Raw genomic sequence first — 21,056 nt, forward strand, 5'->3', positions numbered from 1 at the left:
AAGACATGAAGGGATCTACAAGGTCACAAATGCACATCCATGCATGACGCCTCATAATGCCCGAACCCGCTTTTCTAGCCACCCCTTCAGTCACATGTGACAGCAACCTCATGGATGAGTTGGATACTGATTCCAAGGTTGCAAGCTGCGAGGCCACTTTGTCCCTGAACACATCAGACAATTTTCCTGCAAGCTTCCCAGAGAGTTTGGAGATCAAGTCCCTCTGGAGCCTTGTAAAATGTACCAAATAATTCAGGGACCATATAGCAAAGGTCCCTGATGCAAAAACACGCTTCCCCAGTCTGTCCACCACCTGGGACTCCCTGTTGGGCAGGTGGACAGCGGGATTTTCCTCAGCCAAGTCCTTTTTTGTGGCCGCCGCCACCACTATAGTATCAACTGGTAACCCTTTGGACCAATGCGGGTTCTCCTCGGGAGGGGAAAGAATTTTGTTTGATCTCTGAGGGATCACCTCAATGGAATCAGGGTTCTTCCAAGCACGCTACATGACGAGATGGATGAGCACGTTGGCAGGCAGGGTCACCCAAGAGGTAGAAAGCCGGGCGCGAAAAGCCTGCATGAACACAAACTCCTCAGACAGAGGGTTGGAGGGCTTCCAGGCACCTCTCTGCTGCAACATTTCTAGGATGTCTCTGAAGGCGACAACATCAGGAGGTGACCATGGGGACCCTTCACCATCATCATAATCCATGTCTTCTGTTAAGGACTCCTAGGGCAAGTTCATGTGCTTCCTCTTGCACATCTTCTTTCAAGAGGGCTCCTCAATGGGGGTCTCTGAGATGGACTCAGAAAAGCAGGGACCCTGAACAGGGGTGTCCTGCGGCTTCTCTGCCCACTGTCCTGGGGGGGTGGTCTGTGACAGCTGTAGATCAGGGGGTGAAAACTTTGGTTCCGACATCAAAGGAGTGCCAGAAGCAAGAGCCCTCTCCATCATGCTGAAGGCAGGCCCACCCAAAGAGGGATGGGAGCCCGGAACTGAGAAAGACAAACTTGGGACCGGGGTCACACTCTGCTCTGACGAACCCACCCCCACGGATGAAGCCTCAAGCAGGATTGGCGCAGACGTGGCTACTGGCACCGAGGAGGGAAGCGGCTCCATACTTCAGGCTGACACACCCATCCCCGAATCCCCAGATTAAGGAAGGACCAGTTCAGTGGGAACCGAAGACCAAAGGAACAAACTCGGAGCCGGAGTGAGATGTACTGTAGGCGTCGAGGTGATGGGTTCCAAGAAGGATGTTGGAGCAGAAGGCTTTGGAACCGAGATGGTCAAAGGAGAAGTGTAAGATGGAGTCCATGGATAAGACAACCCAAGTCCTGCAGGTGGATGGGTCTTAGAAAGAGAGGGGATCCCCCTGGCCAACAACAGCTGGTTTACAATATGCACCACATCATTTCCGAAAGGCTCCTGGTGGATCTAATGGATATGTCAGAACGTTCGATGAAGGGGCTATACGCTTGGCCCAGAAATGGATTTATGGAAGGGCAGTATCAGGTCTGTGGTGCAAGGTCTGCCAACACTGAAGTCTCTAGTTTTGAGACCGGAAGTAAAGGGGTCAAATCCAGTGAGGTTGGTACAACGCTCAGTGACGAAGTGGCACTCGGAGCCAAAACTGTCGGTTTCAAAATGAACGCTAATGGAGTAGTCAAAGGTATGCCCTGAGGCAAAGTGGCCACAGGTGCCAAAGTCAAATAGGCAAAGTAAGGTCTATAATCGGTGCCAGAGGCAGAGCCAGTGCCAGTATCGAAGGTTTCGAGATGGTCAGAGCCAAGGAAGACAGAGCCGTAGAGGCAGATTTATGCTCCGAAGATAACTTGGGACCTTTGATTTCCCAGGCTTGCTATGATCACCCGATCATGAAGAAGGAACAGAGTGAGATCTCTTTTTGTACTTAGTAGGAGGGGTTGAGACCTCCAGCGCAGAAATGGCCTCTGAGAAGGAAGACTTGAGTAACCCTTTCAGAATGAGTTTATTTTTGTGCTCATTAAGAGTGCGTTGACTGAAACTCTGACAAATGTCACACAGAGGCTGCACTGAAAGGTGTGACACTCCCAAACAGTATACACAGTCATCATGAGAATCACTATTAGGTAACTTGCCCTTACATAAAGTACAATGCTTAAAACCTGAATCCAACATCTTGATAGAAAAGACACCACAGGCCAATTGTATAATCCAACTAGAATAAAGTCAACTCCTTTCAAAAAGTCACAACAACAACAATACACTAGTGTGTAGAGAAAATAAGGGAAACACCTGAATAAAAGTCAAAGCTAATAGGTTAAGTAGGAGAGACAATACCAACTATGGTATTAAGAAATACCACAAGTGTAAGGGAGGAAAGGCAGTACCAACAATGGTACTTGAAAGTTTACCAACAGTAACAACAGGTAGAGAGGAAAAACAAGGTTAAACAGAAGAAAAGACACTGGAAATACTAATCACTTAATCAAATATGAAGATATCCAAAATTTTTTACACAAATATCAAAAAAGTTCCACTTAGCTGTGAGCTCAGTTGAAACACGGCTTTACGGCTACATGGCAAACAAGAGCTGAGGTAACAGGGAGAAGGACATTCTGGGTAGAGAATTAGCTCAAGAGTTTTTTGGTTGGTGTGAGCTTGGTAAAAAGGCTGACTCGGTTCTGAGGACTCGGAACCAAACTCATCAGTGATGAATGGAAAGAAGATTAACATCATCAGATCTGTTGTTCTAAGAGACTGATATATTTAGCCAAATGTGAAGGGTGTCCTGCCTTCTACATTGGCAAAACTGAGAGAGGTTTAAATACAAGGCTATACGAGCATCTTTATGATGTAACTGTTAATAGGGAGACCAATGCTCTTTGCAAGCACTCTAAGACATGTGCAAACTTTAACAGGTTCAGGTTTGATATTATTGATATCTTGATACCTAATGTCAATGGGGGTGATTGGAAACTTACTTTATTAAAAAAGGAATTGAAATGGCAGCTGAGACTAAAAGTCACCTTTCCCCCTGGACTTAACGATCATGTTTCCCTTAAGCCTGTATTAAAGGGCAGAGCTGCTCTTGTGTACCTAAAAAGACTTTCGGCTTTTCCCGGTTAGGGGTCGCCACAGCGGAACTCCGGTCCGCTCATGATTGGCAGTGGATTTTTACGGTGCCGAGTTGCCAGCTCAACACCCAACCTTCAACAAGGCACGCCCATTCACGCTCGGACCTACCTGCATATCTTTATTGTCACGACCATGGGGAGAACATGCAGACTCAACACAGAAGACACTCCAGCCGAGAATCGAACGGGAGAACCTCTTGCTGTGAGGAGACAACGCTAACCACTGCGGCTTTTTTTTTATGTACCTAATTAAGGAAAAAAATGTTTTTACAGATAAAAAAAATGTTTTTAAGTTTATTTTGTATTTTGTATATTTTACATGTATTATGATGATCCAATTTGTTATAGAATGTTTTAAATGCCTAAGTTGCATTGGATTTATGTTATGAATGGTTTGGTGTTTTTAGCCATTTAAGGGTTAACAGTGGTCTGTGGGGCTAATTATGCTGATGAAACAAACAGGAAGACTAAAAGCACTACTTGTGTTATATGGTTATCTGATGAAGTCTCTTGGCAGATATGAAAGCGCTTATATTCTGTATTAGTTTTATTAAAGTTTAGATTGACCTCAGCAGCTGGTGTTGGACTTTGTTGTACTTAGTACTTTTTGGTGACATGCCCTTTGTGGTTTCTAGTTTGTATGCAAACGTGTTGTCTACATCTTCTTGTTATGCATTTTTACTCATGCCCAACAGACACAATTTGTAGCTAAAAAGGATCTGTCGACCAGTCCACTTACCCAGTAATCCAAAATGAAAGAATAAATAAATTGAGAAGGTCTACTAAATGATTTGTTTTATTTTGGCAAGGACAGATTCCAGCTTATGTTTAAGGTGATAAAACTTCTAGTAATCTGACTAAGCCATAAATCCTTTTTAGGCCCTTGGAATGCCTCAAAAGCAATGACAACAGTACCTCAAGATTTCAGGTCTATGTTCAGTCATCTCATTAATATTACATCGAATGGCTGAACATAGAATGTTACACATCGAAGTGCACTTTTACCAAACAGACAAATCTTTAAAAAGAAATTCATCAATGGCCATAGATGACCAACATATATGAACCACAACCTACTACTTACTTATCAGTAACATAGCTATAATAGAACCTTCCCTTTCTTGAGCTTAATGTGACCTTGGAGATGGTGTATATATAATTAGCAGGGAGTAGAAGTATTGACCGGTGTTCTCCAAATCCTTCTGTTCCCCCCGCACCCCATGCTAATTATATATACTAATGCAGAAGTCACACTAAATTGGGGAAAGGACAGGTTTTGTTATAGCTATGTTATCGATTAGTAAGTAGTAGGCTGCAGTTCATTAATGTTGGCTAACTATGGCCATTCAATGTATTTCTTTTCAAAATTTGTCTGTGGTAAAAGTAAATGTTGATGTGTAACATTCAATGGAATATTAATTTGATGGCTGAACACAGACCCCAAGATTTCATCATGCATTAAGCATTTACCACACTTATAATGCTTGAAGTTTGACTAAAAGGTCACATGAACTGCATGTGCTGGTTTACCAACAAGCATATACAAATAATTATTCCTGTAGCACTGTGAAAGCATATAGTTAAATGAGTACATAAGTTAATTGCTTTCAAACCTCTTCACTTGCTGGGATGGTCTAGAATAATTGTTAGCTCTGAGTTATTAGCTACAAATCTACTCTCACACGCAGAATGTGAAATATTTGCTACTGACAGTAATGATGTGTTGAAGGCACACAATTTTAAATTCATCTCCTGTTATCATAGCCCATAGAAGTATGTATTACAACAGATTTTATTTCTTGATGTTCGTAAATCACAGAAAAAAACAGTTATTGTTGTGGGAGACTTTATCCGAATATGAATTTGTGGACAATAATAAATAAATAAATAGTTTAGGGAATTTACCTGGGAGGGGAACAGGGCAAGAGTCAAGTGGGATAAGTAACTTCTAATAGAACAAGGTGGTTTAGGGTTATCTGATTGGAACGGATATTTTAGAGCTACACAATTAGGCGTATATATATATATATATATATATATATATATATATATATATATATATAACACAAGCAAAAGGTTATATTTCAAAGTGAAAAGGGATGAAAATAAAGTAAGGGGGGAAATTCAAGAAATAAGGAGAGAGTGGGATTTTAGATACAAATCCTTAAGAATAATAATTACAGGCATACCGAATATTATATTCATAAAGTAGGAGAAAGTAATCTAAGAGATAAGCCAATACGAGAATGGAGAAAGGACATTTTTTGCTGATAGGGATGACAGCAATTAGAGGTTCAGAAAATAGGCAAGAGGGGGCTGGAATTTACTGGAGAAAACTGACAAAGGGAACCAAGGTATTGAGAGAAAATAACTGGAGAAGGAAAGATAAGAGAATGGAATGAAGCCAAGAAGACATTCAGACTGCAGGCTAGCGACTGCCTTCTCTACTATCGATTTGACTACCATCAGAGTATAGGCAATGAATAAGGGATAGGGAAATCATAAGTGAAGGCCTGCTGGTTTTCAGTTGAATCTAGAACAGAAACTGCAGTTAAAAATGGGATAATTATAAGACTGCACAATACCTATAACAGTCAATCACAGTAGGTTGAAAAAGATTGGGAAGAGAGACTTTATAAGCAGTTTACAAGGGGACAATGGGAAGACATATGTATGGCTCCCAAGGATACAACAAAGTCCAGAAGCTTTAGGATTTTTACTTGAAAGTGTTTGCATAGGTATTTTTATACCCCAAATAGTTTACAAATATTTTTTCTTCAGGTAGATGGCAAATACTGGAGGTGTAATGGGAAAGAAAGCAGCAACTAGGAACATATATTTTGGGAATGTAATGAGTTGCAAACAGCTTGTCTGGCAACACAGGAACCAGAATAAACACTTAAAAGTGTAAAATGAGTAAAATAGCTTTTATTGAACAGTAAATAATCCCAAGCGCTTTCGCTCGGTTATTACCGAGCTTTATCAAGGTAACAAGGATAATAAGCAAGTTAAAACGGTTAAATACATTCAAACATATCACATGACCATGGTTAATCAGCACAGTCAAATTAATTTAAAGGTCCCTGCTCCAAATGTTCATACATTATTTTTGCATTTTGTTTTAGTGCAGTATGATGAACTTATATTAATCCTTTATGGATTTTCTGGGTCCATGTTAAACCTTTCGACATGGTTTTTAGTAGCAAATAGCCATTTACATGATGTCTGTTGATTGTTTCCTGTTTTATTAACATGGCATCAAACGTATTGTAAAAACATTTGGAGCAGGGACCTTTAAATTAATTCGACTGTGCTGATTAACCATGGTCATTTGATATGTTTGAATGTATTTAACCGTTTTAACTTGCTTATTATCTTTGTTACCTTGATAAAGCTCGGTAATAACCGAGCGAAAGCGCTTGGGATTATTTACTGTTCAATAAAAGCTATTTTACTAATTTTACACTTTTAAGTGTTTATTCTGGGTCCTGTGTTGCCAGACAAGCTGTTTGCGATTTTCTTGGTTGTTTAATTTTGGACTTAATGTAATGAGTTGGCAGATTTATAAAAAAATTCCTACAAAGTACTTTGTCAGAAATATTGGATAAGTAAGTGGATGTAACTAAGGAAATTATTCTTTCAAGCTGGCACAAGGATTTGAACTGCCTAGACATATTAAGGCCCTTGAGTCTAATTCTGGTGACTGCTAAAAAAGCAATCACTGGAAAATGGAAATCAAAATCTAAACCAGCTGTATTTGAAGTGCTGAATACTCTAACAGAGATAAAAAAAACTGGAAGTGGGATCCTTAGAAAAGGGATGGAGAATATTACATAGAAATAAATGGAAATTGTGGGAGCAATACACACAGAATAATGTTCAGGAGGAAGAAAGAAGATTAACTGAAGGAAGAAACCAAGTATTTTATATAATGTTGGACTGATGATCATTACAAAAAGAATACATGCGATACATAATTTATGTAACAGAAAACATGTTAATATAGTTTGTTTTCTTTTATAATAATGCATGTTTGCCTAAGTTTTAAGCACTAATTTAATACAAGTGTTAGATACATGAGTATATAACAGAGAAACATGCAGTTATCATAAAGCATTACTTAATGGTTACAATAAACCATTAAGAAAACAATTACTGGACATGAAAACTGGGCATCTTCAGCATCAACCATGACAGTGCAGAGATATGAAAAATGTATTTTATTTTACATAGAAATTTTACGTGAATGGTACTTGCATTGAAAAGAGTGGCAGCATAAGTGACAAGCAGCTGTCATAATTATACAGGGTCAAGTACTGTGTTACATGACAGGAAATGAGAGCAAAGATATTAAAGGTAGCAATTTGCCTGTGTGGAGGTTGCCAGAAGGAAGAAATGTGTATAATGTAGTTCAGTGTTTATTTATAGCCAAAGTACATCTTGCATATATATCATTTAACACATAAGAATTAACAAATATTCATTCTCCAATACTTAACACATTAAAATAACAAGATACTCATTCATTCACCCGTTTTCCAATACTCACTTTATCCTAGTCAGGGTCATAGGGGAGTCAAAGCCTATCACAGCAAACAATGAACGACTGTAGGGCACAAAACTAGTCCTGGATGGGATGGCTTTCCACAGCAACATGTTCCACATACAGTCACACATTAAGTGCATACCTATAGGCGATTTAAAGGATCATTAATTCACCTACTAGCACTTTCTTATGTGTGAAGAAAGCATAGCATCTTGTGAAAACTAACAGGGACATGAAGCAGGGTGACTCCACAAAGAAAGACAACTAGTCAGGAAACATATTGGAGAGGCAGTAATGCTAACTACTGCCCCTCTCAGAATTTTATAATTCAGAATGAACATTAAAGAATCCCTCCCACTAAAGTACCATTAAGAGAAACTACTCAGTAAATGGAAATCACTGTGTAAACCAAGGATTTATGTCAGTACATAGCGAACACAAATATCACTACCAGTAATAGAGAAAAAAATTATGTTATACTACCACTGAGATTTAAAAAAAGTAGCATTTTTGCAAGAGGCAAGGTCCCATGTGCCCTCCAACCTCAAATTTTAAATAAACTAACTCTGATGTTGTTAAGCCTCAGGGATAAGAGAATATTTCTTTAACCCAAGGTTCCTTAACCTCTAAATTTGTAATGTAGCAAGCTGGTAATATTAGTTCACATCAAAGTTTTTGACATGATGATAAGAAACACTTAATATGGTTTTAAAAAGAACTATAAGCTCCCTAACCCAGCCTTTGGCTTGAATGTGGGCACGGTGTCTACACATCTGAATCATCCTCTCATTACACATTTTAAGAAAAGTGTTAGACAATTACTGTGCTGATCAGATGCACTATGCAAGTCTGCCTGAAATTATAACTCCTTAGTGGCCTCTGGCCTTCAGTTTTAGACTGTCACTCCAAAACTACAATGGAAAAGACACCCTGAGACACAGAGGCCATAAAATGGATGAACATGATGGAACCTCTGCCCAAAACTAAAACAAAAAAAGAAAATAATTTTGACTTAATTACTAACCAAATAATGAATGGACAAAAGATGGCAAGACTGCAAATGGCAACTCTATCTGCACACTAAGCACTTTTCTAATTAAAAAAAAATACTGAATTGCTATAAAAGGTCAAGACCCTTAGTCCCTCCATTTCATGTTACTTACGGACTCCATCCCAAGTCTTGAGGGTTGACATACAAGATACCTGCCCTGGAAACAGTGGCAGGGGTTGCTGTTCGTAGATGACTTATCTCAAACATCAGTCGCATGGTAGGAGTAAGAGGAATACGTTCATTGCTAGCAAGGGTCAGGACCTAGAAAATGAACATCAACGTGTTGAATTAAATGGAGAAACTGGAAACAAACAGTAATGTTATACAAGTTACAAGACCAAGTACTCAAACTACAAAAAAATTTTATTCTGCATTGTTTAATCTGCATATGTAGTCTACTGAGAGTTTTTAATAATGGTTATGTGGAGATTTTCAAATTATATAACCTTTTATTATTCTGGTTGTCTCCATTTAAGAACGATTTACATTAACCTCTTCTACTTATCACAGTGCCTTGTTTACAGAATAGGTTGTGGTAAAATTCATATAAAGTAATGTTTTAAAATTAGTTCAAAACAACATTGTGTGACAATTCTCATTCACTGAGCACAGAGTAATATATTAAGACAGAAAGTCCTTTAAAAAATTAAGCGAGGTAACAGCTACTGTGGGATGCAAAGTTTTCCTTTTAAATACTTTTACTGAAGTAGCACTTGCTACATGGACAAGCTTGCATTTACATAAAAGTACTTAAACCATATTAACAAGTCCACATTGACGAATGCTATACATCACATATGTTGTTATATAATTAAAGCAACATTACATAAATTGTTCACTTTATGCCTTCTCTTAATTTTCACTCCTACTCAAAACCATTTTTATGAATGTATCATTACCACAGTTTCCATTTTTTCTATGTAATTTACTCTTACCCTTTTCTAAAGCTCCCACATCTAAGGGAAATACACTTGTCACCTTTCAACAAGAGTTTCTTTCCTCTGATTAATTTCTTGGCTAGGATGTCTTATGTGAGGAGCTTGCGGGTCCTCCCTATTTTTTGAGTGGGTTTTACCTGTGTACTTCAGTTTCCTACCACATCCCAAAGACATGCAGTAGGCATATCAGCAACTCTAAATTAAGTAATAAGTATAATATATCATAAGTAATACTTACAATATATTAACAGTAGCATCAGGACCAATCAGCAGATAATAATTTTCCAGGTTACCAAACATCCCCTATCATAGACAGCACAGTCAAATCTCTTTACTTATTTGTAACACAAAATCTTTAGCTGGTGAAGAAACAGCCCTTGAATGCTATCTAAACTTTTTAAAGGTAGAGGTTTACATGAGTCACAGCAGACATAATAATTATTTTTCTTTGTAAACCTTACAAGTTTAGTTCTCAGTTGCAAGTATACCTCCATTTCTTCCCTTTTCTATAGGAAATTATTCCTCTTAATGATGGGCCTAGGCCACCCTTTTTCTTTCTTTCTCTCAAAGTCCCCTCCTGTTTTTTTCAAAATGTGCATGTGCAGGTCACTTCCACCTGCTGGCACACAGCCAGCATGGCACTCAGCACTATTCTACTTGCCAATGATTAAAAGATGCCACAGAGCATAGTCACAAGAAAGAGCTACACAGTTACTTGCTTTCCAGGAAGCTTTTCACATTGGAGGAAGACTGTTGTACTCCATCTCAGCCATCATTTTTAACATCTTTATTAAATCCCTGTTAACATAATGGCATAGGTACACACACATTAATAGAAAACAAAAGTACAGTTGCGTAAGTAAACTGGCTATAACAGTAGATGTTCAAATAGATCACAGTTGCAGTAACCTAAGTTGTATTGGTTATACTTTGCCAAGGATATTACAGCTGGCCAGCATTCATTGATTTAGGGCAACTTCCACATATCCCAACCACTGATGGCTCCAGCAAAGATGGAGAAAAATAAGTGGTTTGATGGGCAAACCCTTCAGAGCCTTCTTGCTTAGCACCTCCTCAGTTCAGATCACAAATACAATACTGGTGTTCATTTCTAAATGCCAGCAATACAATAAAAACAAAACCATACCTCCTAAAACCTTGTCTCCAGAATTACTACCCCCTTCACCCCACCCTAGCTAGGCGTCTGTTCTAGGCATTTCAGATCTTGTGTCCCAGCTCAAAAGAATAATCTTGTTAGTTACAGCCACTTTCTGTCCAGAGTACTCTAAAGAGAATCGTTTCAAATCTGTTAACTCATTACACTTCCAGAAAACATGCTCCCATTTACCTCTCTCTCTCTAACTCATTACACGTCTAAAAAACATGCTCCTGTTTACCTCTCTCTCTCTCTTCAGTCACGACTCTGGCATTTACTATCTACCAATGGAAAAATTATGTGAGTCTTCTTGGTGTATAGAAATACCTATACAAACACCATCAACCAAAAATCCTAAACTTCTCGACTCTATTGCATATTTGGGAGCCATACAGATGTCCTTCCATTGATTCTTTGTTAACTTGTTTTCCCAGTCTCTCTTCCCAAGCTTTTCTAACTTCCTCTGATTAACACTTTGTTCCTCTTTTAACAGCAGCTTTGCCCTAGAATCAAATAACAACTCTACCAGAGCTTGTCTTTCATTTTGAACTCCCTCCCCTATCCCTTACTCTTCACCTATACTATCAATCCATGGTAGGGAAAGCAGTCTCTAAAATTAGTCTAAACTTCAGTTTGGCTTCATTCCATTGTATTTATTATCTTTCCCTCCCTTGTTATTTACTCCCAACACCTTGGTTCCTTTTCCAGTTCTCTGCAGTAAATTCTAGCCCCCGCTTACTGATTTTCTATACCCCAACATGCAGTCATCCCTATTGGGAAAACCTTCTTTCTCCATTCCTATTTTGGCTTTGTTTTCATAATACTTTCTGCTACTTGGTGAATATGATATTCAGGAAGACTGTTGTAATGACATGCATCTCAAATCTTACTCTCCACTTATTTCTCTAACTTCCCACCTGTTTCATTATCTTTCCTTTCCATTTTGATTCATAACTTTCTGCTTGTGTTATGTATACAAGCCTTAGCTACATAGCTTTAAAGTATCTCTTCAAATCAGGTAATCCTAATCTAACTTTTCCTATGGGGAGGATCAACTTATCCCACTTAACTCTTGCCCTCTTCCCCTCTGAAATAAATTCTATCAACTCTATTAATCATCATTCGCAACTTCTCCTCTGGTTGATAAGATAAAGTACAGTTATGTAAGTCCTACATACCTGTAACAGTAGATGTTCAAATTTTACACTACCTAAGTTGCATATGGGCTCTGTGTCTGCACAAACCCACACTAGCAGCTTTCTGGAGCTCAAAATTCCCTCTTCTGACTTCTTGTGACAGGGGGTTGGCTAAGCCCCTCCCATAAGGGAAAGCCTAAACTCTGTCACAGAAAGTCAGTTGTTCAGACTTTTAGTGCTAAGTAGGAAGAACCAACAAGGGCCAGTAAAAAGAATTGCCTGATGCCAACCAGTTTCATATCAGTCATACAACCCTTGCAAGTACGGCAGGTGCACAGGCCCAAAAGTTAAACCATATTCAAAAAACCATGGCCAGCACACAAGAGTGTGGAATATAAATTGAAATGTAATTAGAAATACACCATAAGGGTAAAGTCACACACATTACCTTACAAATAATTAATCCAGACCAGTTTCAGCTTGAAAAGCCTTCCTCAGTGTAAATAACAAATACAATAAAGTTCACAATAATTTATATACATCCTAGTCAGCCACATGACATCACTAATTGATTAATTAAGGTGACTCATTTAATCCAGGGGCAACAACGCTCCCAATTTGATAATCCAATTCCTTTCTTTACAATTTAGAATAGTATGGCACCCAGTTTTGTTCATCCTATCTCCTTGTATTTTATCAGTGATAGTAAATCTGAAACATGCAGTGTTATGTTTCAATGAGTGCTTATATAAAGCATTAGAATCTCTCTATTCTTAATATCACTGGAATGTTCAGTGATATGTAGATGTAATGGATGGGATGTCTGATCAATATAAAATGCTAGACAAGAACATGTTGCTAAATAAATTTTTTTTTTTATTTATTTATCATTTGTTAACTGGGAAAGTCAGACTTGGAACGAAACCAATTTTCAGCGGAGGCCCGGGGAGAAATGCTCCAGATGCATGTCTTTGTAATGTGGGAGGAAACCGGAGCACCCGGAGGAGGAAACCCACACAAACACAGGGAGGACATACAGACTCCACAAAGAAGGCACCCCAGCCAGGAATCGAACTGGAGAACCTCTTGCTGTGAGGCGACAACACTACCGCTGCACCACTGCACCGTCAAATAATCCAGTCAGTGCTACAGCTGGCCAAAAACTTGATTTCATATAATACAGATGTGTTTTTACTGGAAAACTGTTTAGACTTAACAACATTAGAGCAATGCGTGCAATGTCCACAAGGCACACACCCATATAGTGGTTCACTAGTAATCATTAACTGTTGTTTATGCTTAGTAGGTTCAACTCATCATTTATAATGACTAAAATGAGAGCCCACTGTTTGTCCCCTATGAAAGGAGAATAAACAGTTGGGATTAAGTATAACAGACAACCTATAATCCGCCATTAATATGTTCCAATGTCTGTTCACAGTATCAATAAGTAAGTTGGTGTTGCGACCAAATGTAGTAACCAAATGAATATCAGATAACTCCCTGTGTTGTTATTTATATTTTAGTAGTCCATTTCTATCTCGTGCAGAAGCCCAATTACTTGCAGATATGATATTGCCATATCTGTAGCCCCTAGTTCGAAATATCTGAGTAAGATCCTCCCTATAACTCATAAGCTTCTTCTGGTGATTCACAGCCGGGGAGAGGTAACAATTTTGGTTCTCCTGACATTGTTCATAATTTGAAACTGCTAGATGCTTACTTGTTGAAGCTTAAAAAAACTCAGCTCAAAATTTCTTATTTTAAAGAATGTTTAAAGCAAAGAGTGGTTCCTAAAGGCTTACACAGAGTACAATATCCGACTGGTTTAGTCAAAGACTCGCCTTTCCACACTGAGATAATCCAACGTTTTGATAAGCAAGGTTTTGAGCTTATCAAATTAAAGATTAAACACTACTCGTTGTTTGTTGATGTTATATCTAATATGATCAATGAGTTAGATAACAAAGTACACTTTGACTTAGAGTTTGAGCGATATAAATTTGAATATAGCAGAGTTTTCTCTCGTATTGACCAGCATATGAACAAACTCAAGGGAAACAAGGTAAAAAAATTGGCTCGTGACTGTAAAGCATACAGCCAAGGGGTAGCTTATCCACCCCCTTCGTTTGCCCAAGTTTGGCGTCCTGGTCATTTGGTTTCTAACCAACAAGATGTTAATTTACAGCAAGCAAGCAACTTAACCGTAGGTCAACCGATCCAAATCAGTGACCATATGTTGGTCACAAATAATAGGAACAATGCTCGGATGGACGAGCTCGATAATTTTGTTGAACTCTGTGTGGATGGGTCTAGCCAGCCTGAAATCTGGAGGAGCAAGAGGCTGCAGAATGCCCCTCGAGTGAATTACAATTATAACAGACAATTTTTTAACCAGAATGGTAACCAACAACAGTTTTTTTGGCAGGCCAACCATACAGGTGCCAGGCCGAAACAACAGAGAAATGCCCAGGGGAACAGGGGCAAACAAAATTACAACAGGAATTAAATGTAATGTTGATGGAAGACTCCTTTAGTGAGGTATTATCAACCTCACTAGGAGTTTCTTCCTCTCTGTTTGTGTGTGCTGATGCTGGGTTACATGTTTTGGTTGGTAATGATATTAACAGTTCCTTTACATTACCAGTTTGTTCTGTAGAATTACAACAACAACCAATAAGACCTAGAGTAATTGTAAATATGGAGGAAGATTTTAGAGTGTATAATTTTTCAGCTAGTGAAATTTCTTCAGATATAGTGGACTTTTTAGCTAAAGGTCACACTTATGCACCATGGCACTGAATGGATACTATAACAGAGTTGAAGACCTTTACTAGAAAGTTAAACTTTCAGTTGCTCTTTGCGAATTCAGCAAATACAATAGGTGCCCATATGTTCCATACCCCAAGTACTTTTAATCCCCCATTGCATCCGGTTCTTCAAACTTTTGAACAGTTGTGTGAACTGGATTTTAGGTATATGGTTAATCACAGGTCAGATTTAAAACATTGTTGTGATAGTTACAATAATGAATGTGACCATTTAAAATATATTAAATCTCAAGATATACAGTTGTGTAAACCTAATAAAGGGGGTGGATTAGTGATATTTGATAGGGCCGATTATATTGATCATATGGAAAGATTGTTGTGTAGTGGAACTTATCAAGAGAGTTCTAGATCAGAAGCCAACAAGGCTTACAATTTAATCAAAATTTGCTTAAACGATTTGTTTATTGAGGGCCGTATAGATCAAGTGGTGCTCAATTACATGATCACCTTGTTTCCTAAATATCCATCCATGTTTGGAATTCCTAAAATACATAAGGATTTAGTGGACTCACCTATGAGACCATTGGTTGATAGTCGTGGGTCGCCAACTTTTGCATGTTCTAAGGTCATTGACTCAATGTTGTAGAAATTTGTGGTCTTAAAAAAGCAAATATGCAAAGATTCCTGGTCATTCTTGGCTAATGTGAATGACTTAGAATACAAGGAGTACTGCAACTTCTTAACAATTGATGTCAAGGACCTATACACATGTATTCCTTATCAGGTTAGCATTGAATGGGTAGCTGCAATGATGAAGAAACATGGTGCTTTGAGTAAAGATATAGCCCTGGTGATGGAACTTTTAGATCTTACCCTCACTAACAATTTTTTCACTTTCAATAATCAGTTTTATTTACAAAAAGTAGGCCTGGCAATGGGATCACCATGTGGAGCAAGTGTGGCCAATTTAGTTATGGCTCATTGGGAATCCAACTTCGTGCTAAATGACACAAATGTCTCTGAACGTCTGGTATATTATACTAGATTTCTGGACGATATTTTCGTCCTGTTCAGAGTCAATGAAGTAATGGCACGTGAGTTGATAGACAGGTTCAACGTGACTACAGATTTTTTGCAGTTTACATACAGCTTTAGTACTGAAGCCATATCATATTTAGACATCTGGTTAACTAAAAATAGCACATTAAGGTGTTTTTCTGCTCAAATCTTTAGGAAAGGAACATATTCTAATTCCTTTCTTCATTTCTCTAGCTGTCATCCTTTCCATCAAAAAAGGTCTGTTATTAAAGGTCAGCTAGTGAGGGCTTCACGTATTATTAGCCAAGACGATGATTTTTATAAAGAATGTTTATTTTTGAAAAAAATGTTCATGCACCGTGGCTGTCCAGAATCCTTATTGGATTCTTTAATAGAAGAAGTCACTCATAAAAGGGAAAAGTTGATCTTCAAACCGATTTTGCGTGATTAAATATTCAGCAGGCTCTAGTTCTATGTTATCAGAAGTATCGATAAATGCAATTAGTAGTAAGTCATCTGCACAGAATGTACAACATTCACAATGTAGCTTTATAAGTACATTTAATGCTCAGAGTAACTTTATTGTTAAAATAGTGCGGAAGAACTGGGACCTTTTTAGAGGTAATCAGGTTTTATTTGAGAAACTGGGCAGTACACCAACTATAGTGTTTAGATGGCGTAGCAACCTGAAGAACCTATTAGAGAAACGGCAAATTAGGGTCTCTAGAATAGTAGGGATGTTTAAGTGTGAAAACTGTAATTACTGTAAACATATTGACGTCACTAATTTTTTTGTAATAAATGGGCAACATTATAAATTAAGATCAAAGTTTAATTGTAACACTAGGTCCATAGTTCGTAGGTTCATAGGTAGGTACAAGGCTATCGGCCATAGGGCCCATACAAGCCTAGCTAAAAAAATGTACCCTTGCTTTCGCCACCCAAGAAAATTATTTTCCTGTGCCCCTGTCGAGCAGAGCCACAGAAGTGATCCCCGGGGTGAATTTCCCATTTCCCATCCAATCATCAAGATTTTTCTTGAAGAGTGCTAATGAGGAGCTCTGTTTGACATAGATAGGTAGTCTGTTTTTACTTGGAGAGATGCACAAGTTGTCCCACATTTTATGTGGGCAAAACGGAACGTAGGTTCCGGGATAGAATATACGAGCACCTTTATGCCATTAGTCACAATAAATTAGATAATGCTTTAGCAAAGCACATTCATTTAAATGTGCATCATCAATTCAAATTCATAGTCATAGATAATATCTTGCATGACACTAGGGGTGGTCCGTTTTCCTTCAAATTAGAAGAGTTGGAACTAATATGGCAGATCAAACTAAATGCGTTTAATATTCCAGGCTTGAATGAATCATGTTCCATCACTAGTGTTCTTAAACTTAAAAGTTTACAAAGATAATGTTTATTAGAATGTGTCACTATTCTCCTTGTCTGGGAACACTCTTGCAGCTATGTGGAAATGCAGTTTAATAGAGTTTTTATTGTTCTAATTTTATTTTAATTAAGTAATGTTTTTAAGGTAATTCAGGTACATGAAAAATTTAGTGTAAAAATAATTTTAAAATACATTGACGTTTTGTAGGGGTAGTGTCCGTTTAAGTAATTAATTGTGTTGTTTCCCGCATTTTTTGATTGTCTATTTAAGAATAGTTAATTGTTTGTATTGTTACTTCTGAAGAAGTTTGCATGCTAGGAAACAAAAAGCGCTTCAAGTTCATTTTTGTCAAGAATATTAAACCTGTGTGAAGACTCTACAGTTGTATGAACTCGTGGATTTGTTTACAAGTCAAAAGAATCTTGAGTTGAGCTGATATGCCTGATTCATAAAAACTGCGACTTGGGAATGTTACGTATAATATGGTGTGGATGGAAACTAGTGGCGTGTAACAATATGTTGTGTTCAGGCTATTTACGATATACTTGTCTATCAAGAGTATTATCAACATTCCTAGTGATAGTAACATCTAGGAAGTTTATTTGAGAAAGATGGTAGTTAACCGTAAATTCTATTTATCACTTGTTATTTTTGAGATATTGCACAAATTCCTGTAGATAATCAGAATCTGCCCTCCAGACCATCCAACAATCATCTAAGTAACGTCTCCATATGTCTATCTCATCAATGAATATATTATGACTAGACTCATATATCAACTGCTCCACTAAAAATGCCATAAATAAATTTGCATAAATGGGAGCAAAAGATGCTCCCATTGCGGTACCTTGAACTTGCCAAAAACATTTACCATGAAAATAGAAAGCATTTTTAGTGAGCACATGTTCTGCCAGACATACCAATAAGGTGTTGAACCCAGGGGGATATTATTCAACCCTATCTAGCCAATATTGCAAGGCCTGTAGACCCACCCAATGAGGAATGTTGGTGCATAATGCAGTAACATCAAGGGTACATAAAAGCCACCCAGGTTCCAATTGCATATCAGAAATGATCTGCAAAAAGTGTGTCATTTCCTGTATATGTGACCTGACACAACCTAACAACGGTTTTAAATATTTTGTCAGAAATTGCAAAAGGGGTTCAGTAAAACAACCCTTACCAGAAACAATAGGCCTACCAGGTGGATTGTTCATATTTTATGAATCTTCGGTAATAAATATAGGTACTGATGTTCGGGATCAGGGACAGTAAGGTGATGTCGATCAGAGTCAGTAATAATTCCCTCTTCTAATGCAGTCTGAAGGAATGAATCTATCTGTTGTCTAAATCTGAACGTGGGATCTAAAGACATATACATATAATATCACCCATCCATAAGTTGTCTTTGTGCTTCATTATAATACATGACCCAGTCCATCACCACCACTGCTCTACATCTGCCAGTAAGATAACCAAACTCTTGTTATTTTTAAGATTTGTAACCACCTGTTCAACCTTTGAGAGATTATGAGGCAATTTTTGATACTCGTTGATATTAAAATGTAGATCTTTGAGCACACTAGTCTGGAACATAACAACATGTTTATGCATCGGTGGCATAAAAGTAAATTGATGAAATCTGAATCCATTGGTATTAACATTTGTGTATTCAGAATCAAAATATCATCTTAAATTAAGCGACCTACAAAAGGAAATGACATCTTGAGCCAATGAATCCTCACCAACACAAAAAGCTGGTACAAAGTTCAAGCCTTTATTCAAAAGTTTCAATTCCCCCTCAGAAAGGGGTGTAGAAGAAATATTATGAATATTTTCCATATCACTTAATGCTGTATCATGATTTTCAAGAGGGATTTGACATCACTTAGCCGCCTTATGTTTCTTCCCTCCCCTACGGTGTTTGGCCCTAAAGGTTCATCCAAACTTCATCTTTTGGGGGTTGGAGAATCCTGAGTATGATTAAAATCTACATCTGTGGGGAAAGAGGACTCATCTCCTGATGTTCCACTGGTGGAAAGTCTGGAATTCTTAAGAACAGCAAAACACATGCCAGCATATCATATAGGTATGCCAATGTTGTTTGCTTTTATATGTGTAACCCCTGGGATGTACGTATCCCACTAAAAAATACAGGGGAAACAATAACTACTGCATATATATCAATATCTGAGATGTCCAACCAATAAAATATAAACCATGACACCCCAATATTTACAAATGTTCAATTAACGTCAGTATATTTGTAACCATTATCTTTTGATAAGCAGTGCTATGTTCCCCTGTTAAGTATCAGTTCTCATATATTTTTTGTTTCTACATTATTGGATTTATGATTACGAATATATGTTTGGTTTAAATTCTAGAACATTTTGAACAGAATTTTGTGCATTGCTAACTAAATGTATATTGTTTACCATCTGTCATAGGACCCTGTTGGAAAAGCTAGGGGGTTTAAGTAATTACTACCATACTTATGGTGAGAATTGGATTTAAGCAAAACAATGTTGGGATTCGTTTAAATCTGTGTTGGGGTCAGATACTATGGATCTCATTACATTTTACAAGGTCTGTCAGCAGACCAGGATGACCTATACGTTTTTGGGTTAGTTCCCTCTAATGACAACATGGATGGGCATATTAACGACCAAGCTAATGCTTGTAATCTCCTTTTTCAAAAACTGACTAAATGTATGACGGTACTTAGAACTGATGTATGGCATTTGAAGCTTTTTAAAGCATACCAGAATAGGGGTATTACTCTGAGGGGTCTGAGAGTGAGGATTCAACCATTGGTCAATAATCTTGATGATTGTTTATCTGAAGAATGGGCTCAAGCCCAACAGAAAGCCTCAATGAGTTTTGTTAATATACTTACATCATATTATGAGCGTTCTATCGATAGAAATATTATTGAAGTTAGATCTATTTGTGAGGAAACTAAGACCTATAAAGGCCAAGCCTATTATGTATCCTGCTTGAACCAGTTAAGTAAGGAATTACTAGGTCTTGAGAAACAGCTTAAAGATAAAAAGATGCAAAAGTTTAACAGGGACCTGGGGGATTACCAAAGGGGTAAACCCTTTGGGTTAGTAAAGAATGTAAAATTTGGCAATTTAAACACTAAATCTTCCCCACATAAGAGGAGGAGACCAAAATCCATTTTTAAGAAGTCCGGACTTTCCACCAGTGGGACATCAAGGGATGAGTCCCCTTCCGCCACAGATCAATATTCTAATCATACTCAGGATTCTCCAACCCCCAAAAGACAAAGTTTGGATGACCCTTTAGGGCCAAACACCTTAGGGGAGGGAGGAAACATAGGGCCGCTAAGCGATGTTGAATCCCTCTTGAAAATCATGATATAGCATTAAGTGGTATGGAAAATGTTCATAATATTTCTTCTACAGCCCTTTCTGAAGTGGAATTGAAACTTTTGAATAAAGGCTTGAACTTTTTACCAGCTTTTTGTGTTGGTGAGGATTCATTGGCTCAAGATGTCATTTCCTTTTGTAGATTGCTTATTTTAAGATTATATTTTGATTCTGAATCCGCAAATGTTAATACCAATGGATTCAGATTTCATCAATCTACTTTTATGCCACCGATGCATAAACATGTTACTATGTTCCAGACTTGTGTGCTCAAAGATCTACATTTTAATATCAAGTATTAAAAATTGCCTCGTAATCTCTCAAAGGTTGAACAACAAGTGGTTACAAGTCTTAAAAATAACAAGAATTTGGTTATCTTACTGGCGGATAAGGGTAGAGCAGTGGTGGTGATGGACTGGGTCATGTATTATAATTAAGCACAAAGACAACTTATGGATGGACGATATTACATGTATATACCTTTAGATCCCACGTTCAGATTTAAACAG

General features: G+C 37.8%; 1 protein-coding gene across 1 annotated transcript in view; it reads right to left on the minus strand.

Annotated features, from left to right (window-relative positions):
* Positions 1-21,056, minus strand: part of DNAH11 (dynein axonemal heavy chain 11) — a 4,606,558-nt gene that overhangs the window by 2,854,435 nt on the left and 1,731,067 nt on the right. The window contains exon 42 of the mRNA XM_044065542.1: positions 8,830-8,978. Within this exon, the coding sequence (XP_043921477.1) occupies positions 8,830-8,978 (149 nt within the window). The remainder of the gene's footprint in view (positions 1-8,829; positions 8,979-21,056) is intronic.

Source organism: Protopterus annectens, chromosome 3.part0, assembly GCF_019279795.1.
Source record: "Protopterus annectens isolate FY-2018-M chromosome 3.part0, PAN1.0, whole genome shotgun sequence".
In the NCBI taxonomy this organism is placed as follows: Eukaryota; Metazoa; Chordata; order Ceratodontiformes; family Protopteridae; genus Protopterus; species Protopterus annectens.